We start from the raw sequence: 21,441 nt of genomic DNA on the forward strand, positions 1-21,441 counted from the left end.
TAGTTGGGGACCCACTGGGCATAATACGAAAAAAATCCCAGGCAGCGTTTCAGGGCCTTGGAGCAGTGGGGGAGGGGGAACACCATGCTTTCGGGATCTGGGCCTATAACTCCATCATGCACTACGTAGCCGAGGATGGCTAGATGGTCGCTGCTGAACACGCATTTGTCCTTGTTATATGTTAGATTAAGGATTTTTGTGGTATGGAGACATTTTCGGAGGTTGGTGTCGTGGTCCTGCTGGTCATGGCCGCAGATGGTAATGTTATCGAGGTATGGAAACGTGGCCCGCAAACCGTACTGGTCAACCATTTGGTCCATCTCCCGTTGCAAGACTGAGACTCCATTTGTCACCGAAGAGAACCCTTAGGAAGTGGTAGAGCCGCCCATCTGCTTCAAATGCAGTGTATTTGCAGTCGCTAGGGCAGATGGGGAGCTGGTGATAGGCAGATTTTAGATCCACCGTGGAAAATACCTTGTATTGTGCAATCTGATTGACCAGATCAGATATGCGGGGGAGAGGGTACGCATCGAGCTGCGTATACCTGTTGATCGTCTGACTATAATCGATGACCATCCTATGCTTCTCCCCGGTCTTTACAACCATTACTTGAGCTCTCCAGGGGCTGTTGCTAGCCTCAATAATACCTTCCTTCAGTAACCGCTGGACTTCCGACCTAATGAAGGTCCGGTCCTGGGCACTGTACCGTCTGCTCCTGGTGGCGACGCGTTTGCAATCCGGGGTGAGGTTCGCAAACAGGGAAGGCGGATCAACTTTGAGGGTCGCGAGGCTGCAGACAGTGAGGGGGGTATAGGGCCGCCGAATTTAAAAGTTAAACTCTGGAGGTTACATCGGAAGTCTAACCCTAGGAGCGTGGCAGCGCAGAGGTGAGGAAGGACGTAGAGCCGGTAATTTTTAAACTCCCTTCCCTGGACCGTGAGGTTTGCTATGCAGAACCCTTTGATCTCTACCGAGTGAGACCCGGAGGCCAGGGAGATTTTCTGTTTGACTGGGTGGATGGGAAGAGAACAGCGCCTTACTGTATTGGGGTGTACGAAGCTCTCTGTGCTCCCGGAGTTGATCAGGCAGGATGTTTTATGCCCGTTGATGAGCACGGTCGTTGTCGCAGTCGAGAGTGTTCGGGGCCGAGACTGGTCCAGGGTCACCGAGGCTAGTCGTGGCAAAATTTGGATGTTTTCCTCGGGTGGTGTGTGGTCATCTGAGTCGGAGTCCTGCGAGTCCAGCCAAGATGGCGGCACCCACTGGTTGCACATGGCTGGAGGTGTACAAGATGGCGGCGCCCATCGTCGCACGTGGTCCTGGGGGAACACGATGGCGGCACCCGGAGGCCGCGCGTAGCCCTGGAGAAGAAAGATGGCGGCGCCCGCTGGCCGCACGTGGCTCGTGGAGAGAAATGTGGTGGTGGTCCCGGTTCGTTCCCGGAGACCGCGACCGCCCGGGCCTGGCATACTGCCACGAAATGGCCCTATTTGCCGCACCCTTTGCAGGTGGAGGAGCGGGCCGGGCAGCGCTGCCGGGGGTGCTTGGCTTGCCCGCAAAAATAGCAGCGGGGCCCCCCGAGGTTACCTGGCAGTCTCGCAGCACAAGCTTGATGGGGGATGCATCGGAGTCAGCCGCGGTGGGGTTCCACGCTGCCCAAGGGGCTGCCGCGCGGTCAGGGACGTAAGCACAGGCGTTTTGGGAGGCCACATCCAGGGAGCTAGCAAGGGCCCAAGCCTCCTTGAGGCATAGTGTCTCTTTCTCCAGCAATCGCTGGCGGATTTGGGAGGACAGCATACCTGCAACAAATGCATCCTGGATCAAACGTTCTGTGTGGTCACTGGCCGAAACTTGCGGGCAGTTACAGTTCCTCCCCAACACCAGGAGCGCACGGTAGAACTCCTCCAGCAATTCCCCGGGGATTTGTATCCTTGTCGCTAGCAGATGTCGGGCGTAGACCTGGTTTACAGGGCGAATATAGTGTCCTTTCAGCAGGGTCATTGCGGCCTCGAAATCATCCGCATCCTCGATGAGGGTGTAGATCTCTGGGCTCACCCTCGAGTGGAGAACTTGCAATTTCTGGTCCTCCGTACGTTCAGTAGTGGCCGTCCTGAGGTACCCTTTGAAGCACGCCAGCCAGTGTTTGAAGGTTGCCGCTGAGTTTGCCGTGTTGGAACTGAGTTGCAGACACTCCGGCTTGATTCGGAGCTCCATTCTTTAAAATCTAGTACAATAAATTGATGCTCGATCAATAACTCCTGAAGCGAGATTGGAGACAATTGAAGGCTCTATTGTACTAGATGTTTCCCCCAGCAGTGCAGGTACAGAATGCAGCTGCTGGGGAGACACAGGCTCTTGTACTCCGCCTTACTGGGCGGAACCAGCAGGCAGGCTTCACCAATGAAATAGCAGTCTCAGGTACCTCCCACACCAATGGTCTTCAGCATTATTCAGGGTACCGTAATACCACCAATACCGACTACCACACTTGTCTTTGAGAATCGGTCTTGAATCGAACCATGACTTCTTACTTAGTGAGCTTGCTGAGCTATCAACACAGCATTTACTCCTGTGCGAATCTGTCTCCTATTGCATACTGTTTTGACCAGTGGAGAAAATGTATTGAAGAGAGTTAACTGGTCTCTTTAGGTATTTTACCCTGGGCTGGATAGCCATCGGACAAAGGTTTGCCCTTTCACCGACACCCCCGAAGCCTGTGAGTATGAAACAAAGATAATTAAATGCCTTATGTCATTAAACTGAGGAAAAGCACAAACTTTATCATATGAGTGTTTTGAATGGCAACAGGAAGGAAAATGGCAGAGAAATGAGTCATTCTCCCAGGAAGAAAAGAATATTGTTCAAGTGGCCAGTGGAGAGGACTTGAGGGGCTGAGTGGCTTTCTCCTGCTCCTAATTTGTGTGTAGAAGAGACCAGAGTAGATGCAGGCAAGTTAGATAGAACATACATTCGGCCCATCGAGTCAGCACCGACCCACTTAAGCCCTCACTTCCACCCTATCCCCGTAACCCAATAACCTCTCCTAACCTTTTTTGGTCACTAAGGGCAATTTATCATGGCCAATCCACCTAACCTGCACGTTTTTGGACTGTGGGCGGAAACTGGAGCACCCGGAGGAAATCCACGCAAACAGTGGGAAGAACGCGCAGACTCCGCAAAGACAGTGACCCAGCGGGAAATCGAATCTGGGGCCCTGGCGCTGTGAAGCCACAGTGCTAGCCACTTGTGCTACCGTGCTGCCCATAGATGGGCTAAGGAATTGCAGGTGAAGTTTAACGTGGGTAAATGCAAGGTTGAACATATTGGATCATTAAAATAAAACCTAGGTGTCCCGCTGATATGGGAAAATAAAGGGTGTAATTACCTAATGTTCACTAACCATTCCGTAAAGAAGCCTGTGATCGACAAGTCTTTTAAGCTGATTCCTGATTCCAATTTGTCTGTTGAATTTAAATAGATAATTTTCCTTTAAAATTACTTTCATAAAGTTGCATTTGGCATATTTGAGCTTTGCCGTCTAAGGATATTGATGCCTTGATATGGTCACATTGACTGGAGAAGGCTGTTAATTAATTGGAGCATGGATTTAAACATTATATGCGGACCCCAGAACATCAATATATGCACCAATGAGTTCAATTCTGGCCACCACACTTGAGGAAGGATGTCAAGGCATTAGGAAGGGGACAGGGGGGAATTTCCAACCAAGGACGAGGAAGTTCAGTGATGTGGAGAGACTTGAGAATCTGAGATCATTTATGCTTACAGCAAAAAAACAGAAAATGCTGGACAATCTCAGCAGGCCTGACAGCATCTGTGGAGAGAAAACAGAGCTAACACTTCGAGTCTGGATGATTCGTTGTTAAGGCTAGAGAGAATTGGAAATAGGACGAGACTTATACTGTTGGGGGGGGGGGGGCGGCACAGGGGGAGGTGTGTGGAGCAGTGGGGCTGGATGGAAGGCCAGCGATAGATGGCGATTGACAAAGATGTCATGGACATAAACAAAAGGAATTTAAATGGTGGTGATAATGACTAAGAAGGGTGCTGATGTGGTACATTAAGAGATCAGAATGTATGAATGGCAGAGCAGAGGTGAGCAGTGTATCAAAGGACAACTTAGAACAGGGAACAGATGGCCCAAGTGGGCTGGGGTGGGGGAAGGGAGATAATGGTAAGGGGAAAACGGATTGATGGAGTAATGAAAATAAATGGATAGAATTAAAAATAGGGTGAAGGTGGAGGAGAGAGTTCACAGTCTGAAGTTGTTGAACTCAATGTTAAGCCTGAAAGGCTGTAACATGCCTAATCAGAAGATGAGGTGCTGTTCCTCCAGTTTGCACTGGGTTTCACTGGAACATTGCAGCAGGCCAAGGACAGCATGTGGACGTGAGAGCAGGATGGTGAGTTGAAATGGCAGCGACAGGAAGGTCAGCGTCCTGCTTACGGACGGACCGGAGGTGTTCTGCAAAGCGATCACCCAGTCTGTGTTTAGTCTCTCCAATGTACAGTAGGTCGCACTGGGAGCAGCAAATCAACAAGATTAAAGGAGGTGCACGTGAAGCGCTGCCTCACTTAAAAAGAATATTTAGGCCCTTGGATGATGAGCAGGGAGGAGGTAAAGGGGCAGGTCCTGCACGTTCTTCGATTGCATGGGAAGGTACCTTGGGAAGGTTTTGGGATGATGGAGGAGTGGACCAGGATATCCCGGAGGGAACGGAATGCTGACAAGGGGAGTGAAGGGAAGATGTGTCTGGCGGTGACATCAAGCTGCATTGTTCCCTGGTCCAAGTTGTCCGTTGACACACTGTTTACCTCTGTTCTGCCATTAACACATTATGATCTCTTAATGTGCCACTGCTCCATGGATTGGATTTATTGGATTTATACCTGAAGTGAATTTAAGCAAAATGCAAAATAGTAGACTTATTAAATAGCACTTTCAGAGAACTAGCATAGGCATGATAGGGCGAATGAACTGTTTCATCACTGTTAGATTCTAAGATTCATTTTGCAAACACAGTTGTATATAACATACTTCGCGGAAACCAAAAGCGATCGTGTTGTCCTTGATTTATGAAGTTTGAAGTTTGCTTCACAATCTTTATGAACAGTTGGTCCTGATTTGTGGAGGTCGAGTAATTTCTCTGATCTGGTTCATCGAAACAACAACATGGCGATCCGTTTCTCTGGCAAATGCTACATTAAACCTCGTGTCGCCCTCTGCTGGAAATCTGATGGGTCCTGTAATGAATTGGAGGAGTCAACGATCGAGTTCTTAAAGTCTGTAAGTGTCAATCTGATACAGCGCCACCAATCACTGGGAGGATCAATGATCTATAGAAACAGAGAATTTTGGGGAGATTAAGGGATGATTTTAAACGTCAGCGGATGGACAAGGGCGTGTGTTTTTAGAATGCAATAAATGGTCATACCTTCCTACCAACTGTGCCGCGGCGGCACGTTGGCATAGTGGTTAGCACCGCTGCCTGACAGTACCAGGGATTTGGGTTCGGTTCCGACCTCGGGTGACTGTGTGGAGTTTCCACATTCTCCCCGTGTCTGCGTGGGTTTCCTCCGGGTGCTCAGGTTTCCTCCCACAGCTCAAAGATGCGCAGGTTGGGTGGATTGGCTGTGATAAATTGCCCCAAGGTGGGATTACAGGGATAGGGTGCAGGATTGGGCCTAGGAGGGGTGCGCTTTCAGAGGGCTGGTGCAGACCCGATGGGCCGAATGGCCTCCTCCTGCACTACAGGGATTCTATGTTCAGAGGATTATAGAATTAAATAAAATGAATGTACAGCACAGAAACATTGATTTGCTTGAAGAGGTTTGGTTGCCATTTGAATAATTCAATCAGTCTGATAATGGACACGATGGCAATAGATAGTCTATGGGATAATCCAGAATAACGGGCTCTCTGTTGATGAATGTTCTGTCAAAGGGCCGGGTAATAGTGCTGCTGCAGGACAAAATTCACACTGAAAAAAGCTCGTGCAGAACATGGACCCAGATTGCCTAGGGTTTTTTTACATTCTTCTGCCAGAACAAACATGAAGGGGCCTTGCGGAACCATTTAGAGCCCTTGCTTGCAAACATCTCTACTAAATAATCCGTACATTTAATCACTTTGGACTGAGGTGGCACCTCAGTTCAATAAACGCCGTTCTGCAATGTAAGCTCAGACAGTTAACATTACTGAACCACTTAGCGGGAATCAAAACTGAGGATCAGTTTGTCTTTTTTTTAAACATATGATGCATTTAGTACAACAGAGTTCAGTACGGCAAAATACAAAAGTCCCGGAAATTCTAATCCTTCCTCCAGTTTGACATCTTTCTAGATAGCTTACTGGAACAGGGCATAGCTTGCAGCGAATGTACTAATCAAGCGGTTGGTGACAACCCAAAATCTCTCATGCTCCAGGCTCTCCATCAGCTTGGCTGTACCTTCTGAAAGGGCCCGAAGAGGCAGCCATTATTGCGTTAAATTGGGCACTCTGTTAAATCTGGTCAGCATTGCCCTCTGAGTCAGAGAAAGTGTTGTACTGACATTGAACAGATCAGCTGTGAGCCCAGTTCTGCAATATGTTGCAGTTTTGTTCTAACCCTTAAAAGGTTAGCAAAAGGTAGGGAGAAAAGTGAGGAGGGTGACTTTGGGGTTTGAAGTATTACACTTTTACCTTCCCTGAAGACAAGGTGTAGATAAGGTAGAAAAAAGGTCTAAAGAGCAGGTGCAAAATTCAATGCATCAAGCAACGTAGAGATAAGGAAACTTTTATTTTCCTGTAGGATAGTAGCCAGATGGAATAACTGCCCGAGAAAGGCTTTTGATTCAGGGTCTGTTGGCATTTTATAAAAAAGAAGCTGGATAATTTTAGTGAGAAGCACAGTGAAGAGTTATAGAAATATTTAACAATGTTAGAAATTCGGGCCAACCCTCAGGGAGCTCCTTGGGGTGGGTGGTAACAATCGCTCTCCTAAGCAGTCGGAGTGCCTCACCTTTATGGTGGTTGACTCACCCACTCTTCTATCAAGTTACACAATAGCAGAACCTAGGAGCATATCTACCACCTCACGATTGGGACTGGATATTCAAGTATTTTGCATTAATGTCTCTTCTGAGGGCAAACTGAGTTAATGTTTGGTGAGTCAAGGTTGGAATCAAGTTCTTTAGTTGCTTTTTTCCCATTAGTTTGACATGTAGAGCAACAGTTACGATCAGATTGCTCATCCATCCAATTTACCTTCACGGAATAATACAATATGAAGAACGCCTTATTGATATACATAGTACGTCTTCTGTTTATTGTTTATTTTGTGCCTTGCTAAAACATTTGCTCTCTCCACTTTGAAGCCAAATTAATTCATAGTCTTAAAAATTTTAAATGGACCCCCCCATAACCCTTGACTCTCTTGTAGATCAAAAATCTGCCTCACTCAACTTTGTTGGATATTCCACTGCGCTCAGATTAGCAAAGATTAGCCTCCTCTGAGAGAATAAGTTCCTCTTCATCGCCATCTGAAATGGGAGATCCCTTGTCCTGAAACTGTGCCCCATCGTATCAAGATCTAACCTGTCAAACCCACTCAAACTGTTTCAGTAAGATCACCCCTCAATCTTCTAAACTCCCAGCTCAACCTGCTCAGCCTTTCCTCATCAGTCACCCCCTTTCGTCCCAGCAATCAGCTGAGTGAACCTCCTCTGATGTGCCTCCAATATAAGTGCGTCCTTCTTTAAATAAGGAGACCAAAATTGAAGGCAGTGCAACTACAAGGATTTCACGAACCTCACCACCGACTGTAAACACGTCGCCACCAGGTGCAGGCAGTACGGTGCCCAGGACAGGACTTTTATCAAGTCAGAGGTCCAGCGGCTCTTGAGGCCATTGAGGCCAGCAATAGCCCCTGGAGAATCCGTGGTGGTCGCCAGGACCGGGGAAAAGAACCGGATGGTTGTAGACTACAGCGAAACCATAAACCGGTACATGCAACTCGATGCGTACCCCCTTCCTCGGATAGCGGACATGGTGAATCAGATTGCACACTACCGGGTGTTCTCCACAGTAGATCTCAAGTCCGCATACCACCAGCTTCCAATCCGCCCGGAAGATCGCCACTACATGGCCTTTGAGACAGACGGCCGCCTCTTCCACTTCCTCCGGGTCCCCTTCGGCGTCATCAACGGGGTCTCGGTCTTCCAAAGAACGATGGACCGAATGGTGGACCAGTTTGGGCTGCGGGCCACATTTCCGTATTTGGACAACGTCACCATCTGCGGCCATGATCAGCAGGACCACAACGCCAACCTTCAGAGGTTTCTCCAAACCCCCAAGCCCTCAATCCCACCTATAACAAGGAGAAATGCATTTTACGCACAACCCGACTGGCCATCCTTGGCTATTGAAAAAAGAAAAAAAAAAATTGCTAAAAATTGATAAATCTCCGGGCCCAGATGGGCTACATCCTAGAGTTCTAAAGGAGATAGCTGAAGAAATAGTGGAGGCGTTGGTGATGATGTTTCAAAAGTCACTGGAGTCAGGGAAAGTACCAGAGGATTGGAAAATCGCTGTTGTAACCCCCCTGTTCAAGAAGGGAAAAAGGAAAAAGATGGAAAATTATAGGCCAATTAGCCTAACCTCGGTTGTTGGCAAGATTCTAGAATCCATTGTTAAGGATGAGATTTCTAAATTCTTGGAAGTGCAGGGTCGGATTAGGACAAGTCAGCATGGATTTAGTAAGGGGAGGTCTTGCCTGACAAACCTGTTAGAGTTCTTCGAAGAGATAACAAATAGGTTAGACCAAGGAGAGCCAATGAATGTTATCTATCTTGACTTCCAAAAGGCCTTTGATAAGGTGCCTCACGGGAGACTGCTGAGTAAAATAAGGGCCCATGGTATTCGAGGCAAGGTACTAACATGGATTGACGACTGGCTGTCAGGCAGAAGGCAGAGAGTTGGGATAAAAGGTTCTTTATCGGAATGGCAACCGGTGACGAGTGGTGTCCCGCAGGATTCAGTGTTGGGGCCACAGCTGTTCTCTTTATATATTAACGATCTAGATGACGGGACTGAGGGCATTCTGGCTAAGTTTGCCGATGATACAAAGAAAGGTGGAGGGGCAGGTAGTATGGAGGAGGTGGGGAGGCTGCAGAAAGATTTAGACAGTTTAGGAGAGTGGTCCAAGAAATGGCTGATGAAATTCAACGTGGGCAAGTGCGAGGTCTTGCACTTTGGAAAAAAGAATAGAGGCGTGGACTATTTTCTAAACGGTGACAAAATTCATAATGCTGAAGTGCAAAGGGACTTGGGAGTCCTAGTCCAGGATTCTCTAAAGGTAAACTTGCAGGTTGAGTCCGTAATTAAGAAAGCAAATGCAATGTTGTCATTCATCTCAAGAGGCTTGGAATATAAAAGCAGGGATGTACTTCTGAAGCTTTATAAAGCATTAGTTAGGCCCCATTTAGAATACTGTGAGCAATTTTGGGCCCCACACCTCAGGAAGGACATACTGGCACTGGAGCGGGTCCAGCAGAGATTCACACGGATGATCCCAGGAATGGTAGGCCTAACATACGATGAACGTCTGAGGATCCTGGGATTATATTCATTGGAGTTTAGGAGGTTGAGGGGAGATCTAATAGAAACTTACAAGATAATGAATGGCTTGGATAGGGTGCGCCCCCTCCTGCAACTCCCCCTCCCCCACTGCCCCAAGGCCCTGAAAAGATGCCTCGGGTTTTTTTCATATTATGCCCAGTGGGTCCCCAACTATGCGGACAAAGCCCGCCCACTTATCAAAGCCACCATCTTACCCCTGACGACTGAGGCCCGATTGGCCTTCAGCCACATCAAAGCAGATATTACCAAAGCCGCGATGCACGCGGTGGACGAGTCCATCCCCTTCCAGGTGGAGAGCGACGCATCAGATGTCGCTCTGGCCGCTACCCTTAACCAGTCAGACAGGCCCGTAGCCTTTTTTTCCCGTACCCTCAACGCCTCCGAGATTCGACACTCCTCAGTCGAGAAAGAAGCTCAAGACATTGTGGAAGCTGTGCGGCATTGGAGGCACTACCTGGCTGGTAGGAGGTTCACCCTCGTCACTGAACAACGGTCGGAAGCCTTTTTGTTCAACAATACACAGCGGGGCAAGATCAAGAATGATAAAATCTTGAGGTGGAGGATCAAACTCTCCACCTATAATTACAATATTGTGTATCGTCCCGGGAAGCTCAGCGAGCCCCCAGATTCCCTGTCCCGCGGCACATGCGCCAGCGTGCAAGATGACTGGCTCCGGGCCATCCACAATGACCTCTGTCACCCGGGGGTCACCCGGCTTCTCCACTTCATCAAAGCCCGCAACCTCCCTACTCCACCGAGGAGGTCAGGGCCATGACCAGGGACTGCTCAGTCTGCGCGGAGTGTAAGCCGCACTTCTATCATCCAGACAAGGCCCACCTGCTGAAGGCATCCCAGCCCTTTGAGCGCCTCAGCATTGATTTCAAAGGGCCCCTCCCCTCCACTGATCGCAACGCGTATTTTCTTAACATCGTTGACAAGTATTCCCGTTTCCCCTTTGCCATACCATACCCTGACATGACCTCGGCCACTGTCATTAAGGCCCTGCACAGCATCTTATCCCTGTTCGGTTTCCCCACTTACGTCCACAGTGACCGGGGCTCCTTGCTTATGAGCGATGAGCTGCGTCAGTACCTGCTCGGTAAGGGCATTGCCTCGAGCAGGACTACCAGCTGCAACCCCCGGGGAAATGGACAGGTGGAGAGGGAGAACGCGACGGTATGGAAGGCCGTCCTTCTGGCCCTACGGTCTAGGAGTCTCCCAGTTTCCCGCTGGCAGGAGGTCCTCCCTGACGCACTCCACTCCATTAGGTCACTCCTCTGCACAGCCACGAACGAGACCCCTCGTGACCACCTATTTGTCTTCCCCAGGAAATCCACCTCCGGGGTCTCGCTTCCATCCTGGCTGACAACACCGGGGCCTGTCCTCCTCCGAAGGCACGTGAGGAGCCATAAGTCCGACCCCCTGGTCGAGAGGGTCCAGCTCCTTCACGCCAGCCCTCAGTATGCCTCCGTGGCGCACCACGATGGTCGACAAGATACAGTCTCCCTCTGGGATCTGGCACCCGCGGGTTCCCCTGTGACCATCACCTACCCCCCCACCCAACACCGAACACCGCCCCCGCCCCTACATGGCCTACACCTCACCCCATCGCCAACCTACAGTGATGAAGCTCCAGAAGAGACGCTCCCGGAGTCAACGAGCCCAACACCCGTGCCCACAACGACGAGTTCAACACCCGTGCCCGCAACAAAACCAGAGGTCAGGCGATCGCAGTGAACGATCAAGGCGCCGGACAGACTCGATCTGTGAGCACACTTCACCCCCTCTGGACTTCAATTTTTAACAGGGGGTGAATGTGGTGAATGTATTACTGCTACCATTCACCATTGTAATTGCATTACATTGTATTGTATTATGTTGATGCCCTTGTGGGCTCTGCCTGTGGCTCCGCCCCCTCGGGGGAGGTATACAGAGATGCAGCCTGGAGGCACACTCAGTACAGAGCAGTCGCAGGCAGGCACAGTTGTAGCTGATTAAAACCACTGTTCACTTCAACTCTCCGTCTCGTGTGAATTGATGGTTGCATCAGTCCTCCCAAGTGTGGTCTCACCAATATCCTGTACAGTTGTAACAAGACTTCCCGACTTGTCTATTCACATCTGCTGAGCAACAGGAGGGTAGTAATGGCTAAAGATAGGAGCGGTATCCTTGCTTGCCCGGTAACCCTGATGATGTGGCCACCTCCATTCCGAACGTGTCTAATCACCGGGTGCCTGTTGCAGGCAGTCGACCCATTTTGACTTGCACCAATTGCCACTTTAGGTCGGAAGTGCTCATGCTAGTCCTGATGCCGTCCTGAGAGCCCCTCTCTGCAAATACAGTCCCACCACCCACCCCCCCATCCAACACTTGCCTTTCTGTAGATTGGCCAACCCAATGAGACTGGGCTTTGATCCAGCGAGCGCCTTCGGCACGCTCCTCGGCATCCTCTAGCTATTCAGCCCAACGTAAACAAGGCTGCAGCTTAAAGTCCACCTCAACTACTGGCCATCAGCCAGCCAATCAGCCCGTCCTGTCGGTCACCCCAAAACAACTCCATTTTCGTGCGAAACGTTTTTCATTTGCAGACAGAAGCTAAATGGACACTTTAATTGTTTCCGTTCTGGGCGAAACGCTTCCATCCAGCACAAAAAACACTTTTGACCTGGGTGTCTTTTTTTAAACTTGTGGAAATAAATTTTGGTTATGATAAAGGAAATCAACATAAAAAGCAACTCTTATTTCCAAATCCCCTCTCTGGAAAAATGGTAGAAATGTCCAGAAACTTGACGATAAACGATGCCCATTTTCCTGATGTGGTTGGTGCGAAGCTGGGCTGTGGGAGGCATCACCAAGCCTGCCTCCTGCCTTTATGGGATTTCACACTCTGGTTTCCTGCCCTCTTATGACCTCAAAACGTGGTTGATTCACAAATTTGGTTTTATTTCTTTTGGGAAAGGAATTGATTTCCTCCTGGGTGAATTTCCTTTCCCTGGTAAAAGATTTTGACCCTTTGCACGGGCCCCAGGATCCGCCAAAAGCACCAAGGAGCGCATCATACCAGAATTTCCTGGGGATGTACCCTTCTGCGAGGGGCAGGAGTGAGTGGAAGGTTTACCTACCAAACATTATAACCAGCAAGTTACAGTGGGCTGAAACCCAACAAAGCCAGATTCTGCCCCCAAATCAATGACACCTCCCTTCTCCAATGCCTTGGCATTTTGAAGCCCATGCTCTTCACATTGCTGAATTGGGGAAAGGTTGCAATACTCCATTTCTGCTCAGAGCACCTCAGTGAGCTATGTGCTGGCTCCCTCTGGTGTAAGAGACTGGCACTGCATAATTTCAGTTTATTCCAGAGTTCCCAGGGACATCACCACTGAGACACCTCATACCCACCCACCCCAAAATATTCCATCCCCTACCATTGGTGTTTCTCTCATATTGTTGACTGAATATCATTAGATATGTGAGCTCTGTAAAATTTTTCTTGCTGTTCTGTAAATTTCCGTAAATTGCACAGTTCTGGTCTGGCGTGGGTTTCCTCCGGGTGCTCCGGTTTCCTCCCACAGTCCAAAGATGTGCAGGTTAGGTGGACTGGCCATGCTAAATTGCCCTTGGTGTCTAAAAAAGGGTGACATCCAGGGACCCCATAGCGGGGTGACCTCACTTGGGGGGGGGGGGGTAGTGCCGATGTATGTGAGGGGTGGACATTACCCATGGGTAGGGGGGGGGGTGGGGGACCCACGGGCTCACTTAAAGATCGGGGCACCCTTTCAAAATGGTGGACTGATCTCTGAGTTCACTCCCCAGTGCTAAAAACGTTTCTACGGGCTGGATTCTTCCGCCCCGCCCACCGCAAGAAAGGCCTGGGCGAGCCGCGGACAATGGAGAAGCCCATTGACCTCGGGCGGGATTCTCCGGTTGTTGGGCAAACGCGGACGGAGAATCCCGCCCTAAGTGTGGGCTAAACCGGTGAGAAACCCCCCCAGGGCCCCAAAACGTGACAAAGTGTCATTGAATAGGGGTGAGGAACTCGCCGGCAGAGACGGCGGGAAACTCCCTGAAAAACCTGCCACAAATGAACTTCGAACGTTTTTGGGAGAATCGTGCCCGAAATATGTGGAGGCCAAACAATGGCGATAGCTGAACTCGGAGGGTATAAATATTAGGAAGAGCCCAACTAGCTTTGATCTTCTCTCTTAGAAAACAGAAAGCTGTGGGTAACTCGATTGAGGCCTTTAAGATAATGAATGGGTTTGATAGGGGAGACACAGAGACCTGACTACTCACTCCTGGGGCGAAATTCTCCGGAAACGGCGCGATGTCCGCCGACTGGCGCCCAAAACGGCGCAAATCAGACGGGCATCGCGTTGCCCCAAAGGTGCGGAATGCTCCGCATCTTTGGGGGCCGAGCCCCAACATTGAGGGGCTAGGTCGGCGCCGGAGGAATTTCCGCCCCGCCAGCTGGCGGAAAAGGCCTTTGGTGCCCCGCCAGCTGGCGCGGAAATGACATCTCCGGGCGGCGCATGCGCGGGAGCGTCAGCGGCCGCTGACAGTTTCCCGCGCATGCGCAGTGGAGGGAGTCCCTTCCGCCTCCGCCATGGTGGAGACCGTGGCGGAGGCGGAAAGGAAAGAGTGCCCCCACGGCACAGGCCCGCCCGTGGATCGGTGGGCCCCGATCGCGGGCCAGGCCACCGTGGGGGCACACCCCGGGACCAGATCGCCCCTCGCCCCCCCCCCCCCAGGACCCCGGAGCCCACCCGCCCGCGCCGCCTTGTCCCGCCGGTAAGGTAGGTGATTTAATTTACGCCGGCGGGACAGGCATTTTAGCGGCGGGACTTTGGCACATCCGGACCGGAGAATCGAGCGGGGGGGGCCCGCCAACCGGCGCGGCGCGATTCCCGCCCCCGCCGAATATCCGGTGCCGGAGTCTTCGGAAACCGGCGGGGGCGGGATTCACGCCAACCCCCGGCGATTCTCCGACCCGGCGGGGGGTCGGAGAATTTCGCCCCTGATTCTGAACGAAGGCCCCAAATGGTTGGGTTTCATTCCTGAGGGGCGTGGCTGATCACTGATGCCAGGCAGGAAAGATTTGGAAGCAGCCACAGGGCCTGGCGTGTGCTGAGACTGGCTCTGGGACTTTGTCCCAGTTGTAATATAAACAATAAAACAAAAAACAACATTGTAACCCTCGCACCTTCTCACCACCCCACACACTCTCCATGTCCCACTCATGTCTCCAACCTCAGGGCCCCTCCTAAATCCTCATGTCAACCAGTACCCTCTACCCACCCCCCTAGGTCCTTTAAAGCCCCTTGTCCAACCTATGGCCCACTACGCTTTGTCCTTGCAACCTCTATGCCATCTCACCCAGTATCCACCATGGGCAGACCTCAGGAGCCATAGGGAGATGAAATAAAATAACATTTTAAGAATCTATTACAGGCTTCACTATATTTAGAAAAACACTGTCCAGGATAAAAGACTGATTAATTTAAATCATTTCAAGTATTTAATCCATTATAAAAACATTTCCTTCTATGATCCCCCTTGTAAAAACAAACATTCGTATTCATAGAAATTGTTGGAAAAATTCAACAGGCCTGGCAGCCTCTTTGGTGTGAGAAACAGAGTTACCTTTTTGAGTCCAACATGACTATTCATTTCTGAAGCAGTGTCATATTGGATTTGGAATGTTAACTATGTTTCTTTCTCCACAGATACTGCCGGAGCTGCTCAGGTTTTACAGCCTTTCCATTTTCCATATCCAATTTCCAGCATCTGTTGTATTTTGTTGTTTTTTTTAAAAAAACATTTTATTCTCCTTTTTCACATTTTCTCCCAACTTTACACCCACCAACAATAAACAATAATCAGTAACAAATATGTCAATCCCCATATCAATAACAACGATCCCATCCTCCCACCAAACGCCAAACATTAGCTTGCATGTTCACATAAACAAATGACAAAATGGAATCAGCAATCATCCATAGTCACCATTAACACACACAGTCCCCCTCCCCCCCCCCAACTAATGTTCGATGTTAATATTTTGTTTTTATATGTAAACATAGTAATCATATGTAATTATGAAAGACAGCTAATCTGTTTATGACCACTTGGAGCTGTCAATCAAACTATGAATTTACAGGCCCCGCACTGTGATGAGAGGGCATGGATGAAGTCATGCAGCACTAATCTTACAATGATAACTCTCAGGCTCATGTCAACAAAACATGTCTTGAAATTGCAATCACTGATTTTTTTTCAACTGAGAGTTCCAGCAGTTCCTTTAAAGGGTGGGAAATTTAAAACACTTGATAGCTAGACAGTTCCACAGAGCTTTTCCACTTTATACATATTCCTGTTTGTTAAAAATATCTGATCGCTCAAAAAGGTCACCTGACCTTCCTAAAAGGGTACCGCTCCGAAGAATGCTGGTCGGTTCCGCAACGTCTAAGGACCAGCAGTTGTGTTTCTGAAACTTTGATGAACAAAATTGCTTCTGTTTTAAGGCAGCTGCACTTTTCCATGTGCGATATACCTCCTGCCCCCGGTTCCCCGTCCCTCGTCACCCCAGGTGGACATTGTGGGTTCAGCGGCAGGTGGACATCCGACTTCCGGGCACCGGTACCATTTCGGCTGAGACACGGAACCCTTCCGACTTTATGGAAATTCAGGCCATAGAAAATGTTTCCACTTCTGGGGCGTCCAAAAATTGGAGGCCATAAATATACAATAGGATTCATTAGGGGCTCCCAGAAATTCAAGACAAACTATTTTAGCCAGAGAGTGATTCGAATGTGGAATTCACTTCCACAAGGAGCAGTATAGCATAGATACATTAAAGGATAAATATATGAGGGAGAATTGAATAGAAAGATCTGTTTTGATTTGATTTGATTTATTATTGTCACATGTATTAGCATACAGTGAAAAGTATTGTTTCTTGCATGCTGTACAAACAATGCATACCGTACATAGGGAAGGAAGGAGAGACTGCAGAATATAATGTTACAGTTATAGCAAGATGTGGAGAAAAGATCAACTTAATACTAGGCAGGTCCATTGAAAAGTCTGATGAAACAGTTAGAATGAAGTCTTAGAAGCATAGAACGTGAGTAAAAGATAGAACTAGAGGGTATGCTGGACACAGCTTGCAAGAAGTCGCCTCGCTCCGGTGCCATCCTGGATCGGTAGATAGAATTAGATCTGTTGATAGAATTAGATGAAGAGTAGTGGGAGAAAAGCTTTGGGGATTATAAACGCCAACATAGATCAGTCGGGCTGCGAGAATGGCCTGTTCCTGTGCTATACACTCAATGGAATCAATATTAACAGGGAGTGGGTTTGGTAAGTGGAATAGCTGGGTGGTTGCTTTGTCCGCAAGCTGTGGAGTTCTGACTGCACAGCACGTGCTATTTTTCTTTAAACAGAATCACAGGTTAGAAACTGGCCTTATTGACCTATTTGACCTCCAGTCAGGTAGGGGGCATTCTGGACCGTTCAGCTGCAGGTAAGGAGTGAGGTGGGGGGTGGGTGGGGCAGTCTGATCCCTGACCTCTGGTAAGGGGTGCGGTTCGGATCCTTTCAGGTATCCAATCCCCAACCTCGATGGTGGCAATGTGCCATCCCAGGGCTGGCCTGATCCCTAATCAACACAATCTTTGGATGGGGGTTGGTGTGTTGGTGTGGGGCGATGGGGGTATGCCTGGTCATTGGAAAGGCGGGTGTGGGGTATATCCGATCACCGGGCAGGGAGTAAGGCTCCTGCCCCACATGCTGTGCCGGGGCAGCTGAATATTTCCTGACAGGTTGTCTGCTTCGCTTGGGCTGCCAGTTTTCCTGGGGTCCAGTAAACTCAGCCAGCCAGGATTAAACATGTAAATCAGGTATGCGGTGAAGCTCCCAGCCTCATTATAATATTTAAATTGCCAAGCTCCCGCTCTATTAAAAGTTTAACATCACCACCGGGTCCAACCCAGCTGTTTGTAAGAGCCTAAAATAACTCTCTCTGTAATTATTAATCAATATTAAAAGAAGCACATAAATAATAAAAACATAGCAAAACATTTCCAGATGTAATATTTTGCGATAAGACAAAGAAAATGAGAATATGGTAGTTATTGGTTTGTTTCAGAAATGTGACTGCGGTCCACAAGGGGTTAACACTATCACATTGCTGTCCAGCTGGCCGTGTGCCCGTCTCTTTGGGCAGAATGTTTAGGATGGCAAGGCGTTAGCTCTCGCCATCCTGGGATTCCTGCGACTCTCGGAAGCCCACTGCCATATCAACGCTCAGCTGAGCTCTGATTGGCAGGACTTCCGTCCACCCTTGGAAGGATGGCCAGCCTGGGAGAGTTGTCGGCCAATATGATCGGGAGGGGGAAATTGTGTTGTTGGAAGGGATTGGGGCACCCCCCCCCCCCTTTCCGCCCAATTCTGCCCCTTAGATTTAGTTATCCAACTGGAATTCTTTCGAAGCTACACAGTATAGAAAACAAAAGCTTTTCAAAGGCCAGAGACATCTACCAGCCAGGGGTACTTCAAACTGGAAGAGCAAAAAGAACTCTTTTCTTTTTTAAAAAAATGAGGTACGGAAAAGAAAATGTCCGTATTTCGGCCCTTTGAAAATAACCAGAAAACTACAGAGATCTCCTCTCGAGAGCAAGATGGAGGGCAGGAGAAAGTTGGGTGACAGCTAAGTGTAGTTGAACGATGGGCGTCACAGAATGTTCGTGGATGAGCTACAATGGATGTGTGAGGCTGGCGCGAGACAGAGGAGTGTGTCGCAGGACAACAACAGGGGTAACTACAACAGGAGGACACCACATTCATCTCAAATAGTGGCTGATGTTTCCTTTCCTTCTTTTCCACAGGGCTATATCTTTAAGAGCGTTGACAGACATTCTCAGATGTGTTTTAAGGTAATTGAGAGCTTCACTTATTCACAATATCTTATGTTTCAGCGTGAAAGCTCTACCTCACACCTGTCTCTCCACCCCGCCCCTGCCTCCAATTAGTCACATTGCTTGCCTGATATTCAGTACTGGATGAGCCAATTAAATATTGGGAAGACCGATGCCATTGTTTTAATCCCCGTGACAAATTTTGTTCCCTCGCCGCTCACTCCATCCCTCTCCTTGGCAACTCTCTGATCCTGAACCAGACTGTTCACAATCTTGCCGCCGTATTCGACCCTGAGGTGAACTTGTAAATGTTGATATTCAGAGAGACTTGGGTGTACTTGTGCCAGAAAGACAGAAGGTTGGCGTGCAGGTACTGGAAGCAATGAGTAGATAATTAGCAGAGTGACCTTTATTGCTAGGGGATAGGAATACAAGAAGAAGGTAGGCGTACAGGGATTTGGTGAGGTTTGAATACTGAGGTTTGGTCTGGTGTTGGCCGGCGTGCTGGTTTCCAGGCTCCACCCAACTGCTGAGTTGGCGATGTTGCAGGAATCGTGGGGTGGAGGTAATGGCAAGGCTACCCGCCTGTGTGCAATGAGTGGATGACCTGCCTATTAATGCAAATTAGAGGCTGACTGGAACTTTCCTGGAGCTGTTGGGGGACAATTCAGCTCCTTAAAGCAGCCTCCTAACGTTAGGCAGTGGCTGGGTGTGTGAAGAGCGGTGGTAGTGGACAGACAGGCCTAGAGGCTCTCCCTGCCTGACTGGGTGCTGGAGCAGTCACAGGCCACCTGGTAGGATCATTTTCTTTGTTTAAATTTTAAGAAGCTGGAGAAAGCACGCCTACATTTTGAAGCAACCTCTCCCTTACATGCTCTCCATTGTAGGCTGCTGCTGCTTTCAAGCTGGGCAACCTCTGTTTAGCCCTCCAGCTTCAAGAGCCCAATTAAATCCGGGGGGGGAAAGGCCTCACGCTGTCAATTAAAGCCCTTAAATGAGCAATTGGTACCCACTAGAGGGCAATATGCAGCTGCTGCCAGTATTAATAAAGTGGCAGGCAGGGGGCCTCATAGTGCGGGAAGCAGAGCAAGCAGACCCTGGCATCTTTCCCACACAAGGCGAGCCTCTGACCCTCATTTCAGCCTGAAGGTGAGACACAAATGTCCACGGCAAAATCCTGCTGTCGGTACTAAACGAACTTCCCTGTACAGCAGGTGGGACCACGTGATGCACGATCAATTGCACAAAGACTAAAGTTGGGTACAGCTGTGGCTTTATTACAGTCAGATGCGTGGCCTCCTGCTGCAGCTGGCGAAATGGCAGGGCACTGGAGGTCATGCATATTTATACAGTTCTCCGTGGGCGGAGCCAGCCGGCAGGAGCTACCGGCAAACCTGTAGTGCAGGTCCTACCTTACATCTCCTATTACAGTGGTTCACCTCACCATGCACGACCCACACATACATTTAAACAGCACCATAGAAACCCTGCTGTGCAGTAAGAAGCCATTTGGCCCATTGAGTCTGCACCATCTCTGCAAAAGATCACCCCGCTCCCCCGCCCTATCCCCGTAATCCCACCTAGCTTGCACATCTTTGGACGCTAAGGGGCAATTTTAGCACAACCGATCCGCCTAATCTACGCTGCTTTTGACTCCTCCATGGACAATAGTTTGTTTGTACTGAGTGTTAAAACTGCACATTTTCTTTTTTTTTAAACAAACAATTTTATTGAGGTATTTTAGGCATATAGAAAATGTGACATTGTACAGTACAAAAAAGAAGACGTCAAGACACAAATTAAACATAGTGCAAACCACGGCTCTGTTCACGCAGGGACCTGCCTCAATATCCCCCTACTCTACTCTACTCTACCCTAGCCCCACCCCCCCCCCACCTGCTGACACTTACTCCTCTGCAAAGAAGTCAATAAATGGCTGCCACCTTCGGGCGAACCCTAGTAGCGAACCTCTTAAGGCGAACTTGAGTTTCTCTAGGCCAAGAAAGCTCACCATGTCCGATAGCCATACATCAGCCCTCGGGGGCTTTGAGTCCCCCCATCCGAACAGTATTCGTCGCCGGGCTACCAGGGAAGCAAAGGCCGGAACGTCGGCCTCTCTCTTCCTGGACTCCCGGGTCCTCCGAAACCCCAAAGATTGCCAGCTCAGGGCTCATTACCACCCCAGTGTTCAATACCCGGGACATGACATCTGCAAATCCCTGCCAGTACCCAGAGTTTAGGGCACGACCAGAACATGTGTACATGGTTAGCCGGCCCTCCGGCGCATCTAGCACACTTGTCCTCCAGCCCGAAGAATTTGCTCATCTGGGCCACCATCATGTGGGCCCAGTGCACGACCTTAAAATGGATCAGGCTGAGCCTAGCGCATGTTGCGGTCATGTTTACTCTGCTCAGGGTTTCTGCCCAGACACCGTCCTCCATCTCCCCCCCCGAGCTCCTCTTCCCACTTAAGCTTCAGGTCCTCGGTCTGCGTATCCTCAGCTCCCATTAGTTCCTTGTAGACGTCTGAGACGTCTGTACTCCCACCTCTCCCCTAGAAACTACCCTGTCCTGCCTCCCCTTCGGCGAGAGACGTGGGAAGGACGGCACCAGTCTGCGTACAAAATCCCGCACCTGTAAGTATCTAAAGTCGTTCCCTCTCGCCAGCCCAAACTTCTCCTCCAGCGCCCTCATGCTCGGAAAGCTCCCTTCGAGGAACAGATCCCCCATCCTCACAATCACCGGCCTCCTCCACAGTCGTTTCCCCTCATCCATGTTCCCCGGGACAAACCGGTGGTTGCCGCAGATTGGGGTCCACACCGATGCGCTTATCGCCCCCTACATGCCTCCTCCACTGGCCCCAGATCCAAAACTGCACATTTTCAA

The 21,441-nt window shown here is 49.5% G+C and overlaps 1 protein-coding gene across 3 annotated transcripts in view; it reads left to right on the forward strand.

Moving 5' to 3' along the window:
* The window catches only part of LOC140388497 (interleukin-17 receptor E-like), a 117,303-nt gene that overhangs the window by 73,524 nt on the left and 22,338 nt on the right, over nt 1–21,441 (forward strand). For all 3 annotated transcript variants that reach the window (XM_072472784.1, XM_072472785.1, XM_072472786.1), the window contains 3 exons: nt 2,650–2,716; nt 5,136–5,308; nt 18,526–18,573. In XM_072472784.1, the coding sequence (XP_072328885.1) occupies nt 2,650–2,716; nt 5,136–5,308; nt 18,526–18,573 (288 nt within the window). The remainder of the gene's footprint in view (nt 1–2,649; nt 2,717–5,135; nt 5,309–18,525; nt 18,574–21,441) is intronic.

The sequence above is a fragment of the Scyliorhinus torazame genome, chromosome 13 (genome assembly GCF_047496885.1).
Source record: "Scyliorhinus torazame isolate Kashiwa2021f chromosome 13, sScyTor2.1, whole genome shotgun sequence".
In the NCBI taxonomy this organism is placed as follows: domain Eukaryota; kingdom Metazoa; phylum Chordata; class Chondrichthyes; order Carcharhiniformes; family Scyliorhinidae; genus Scyliorhinus; species Scyliorhinus torazame.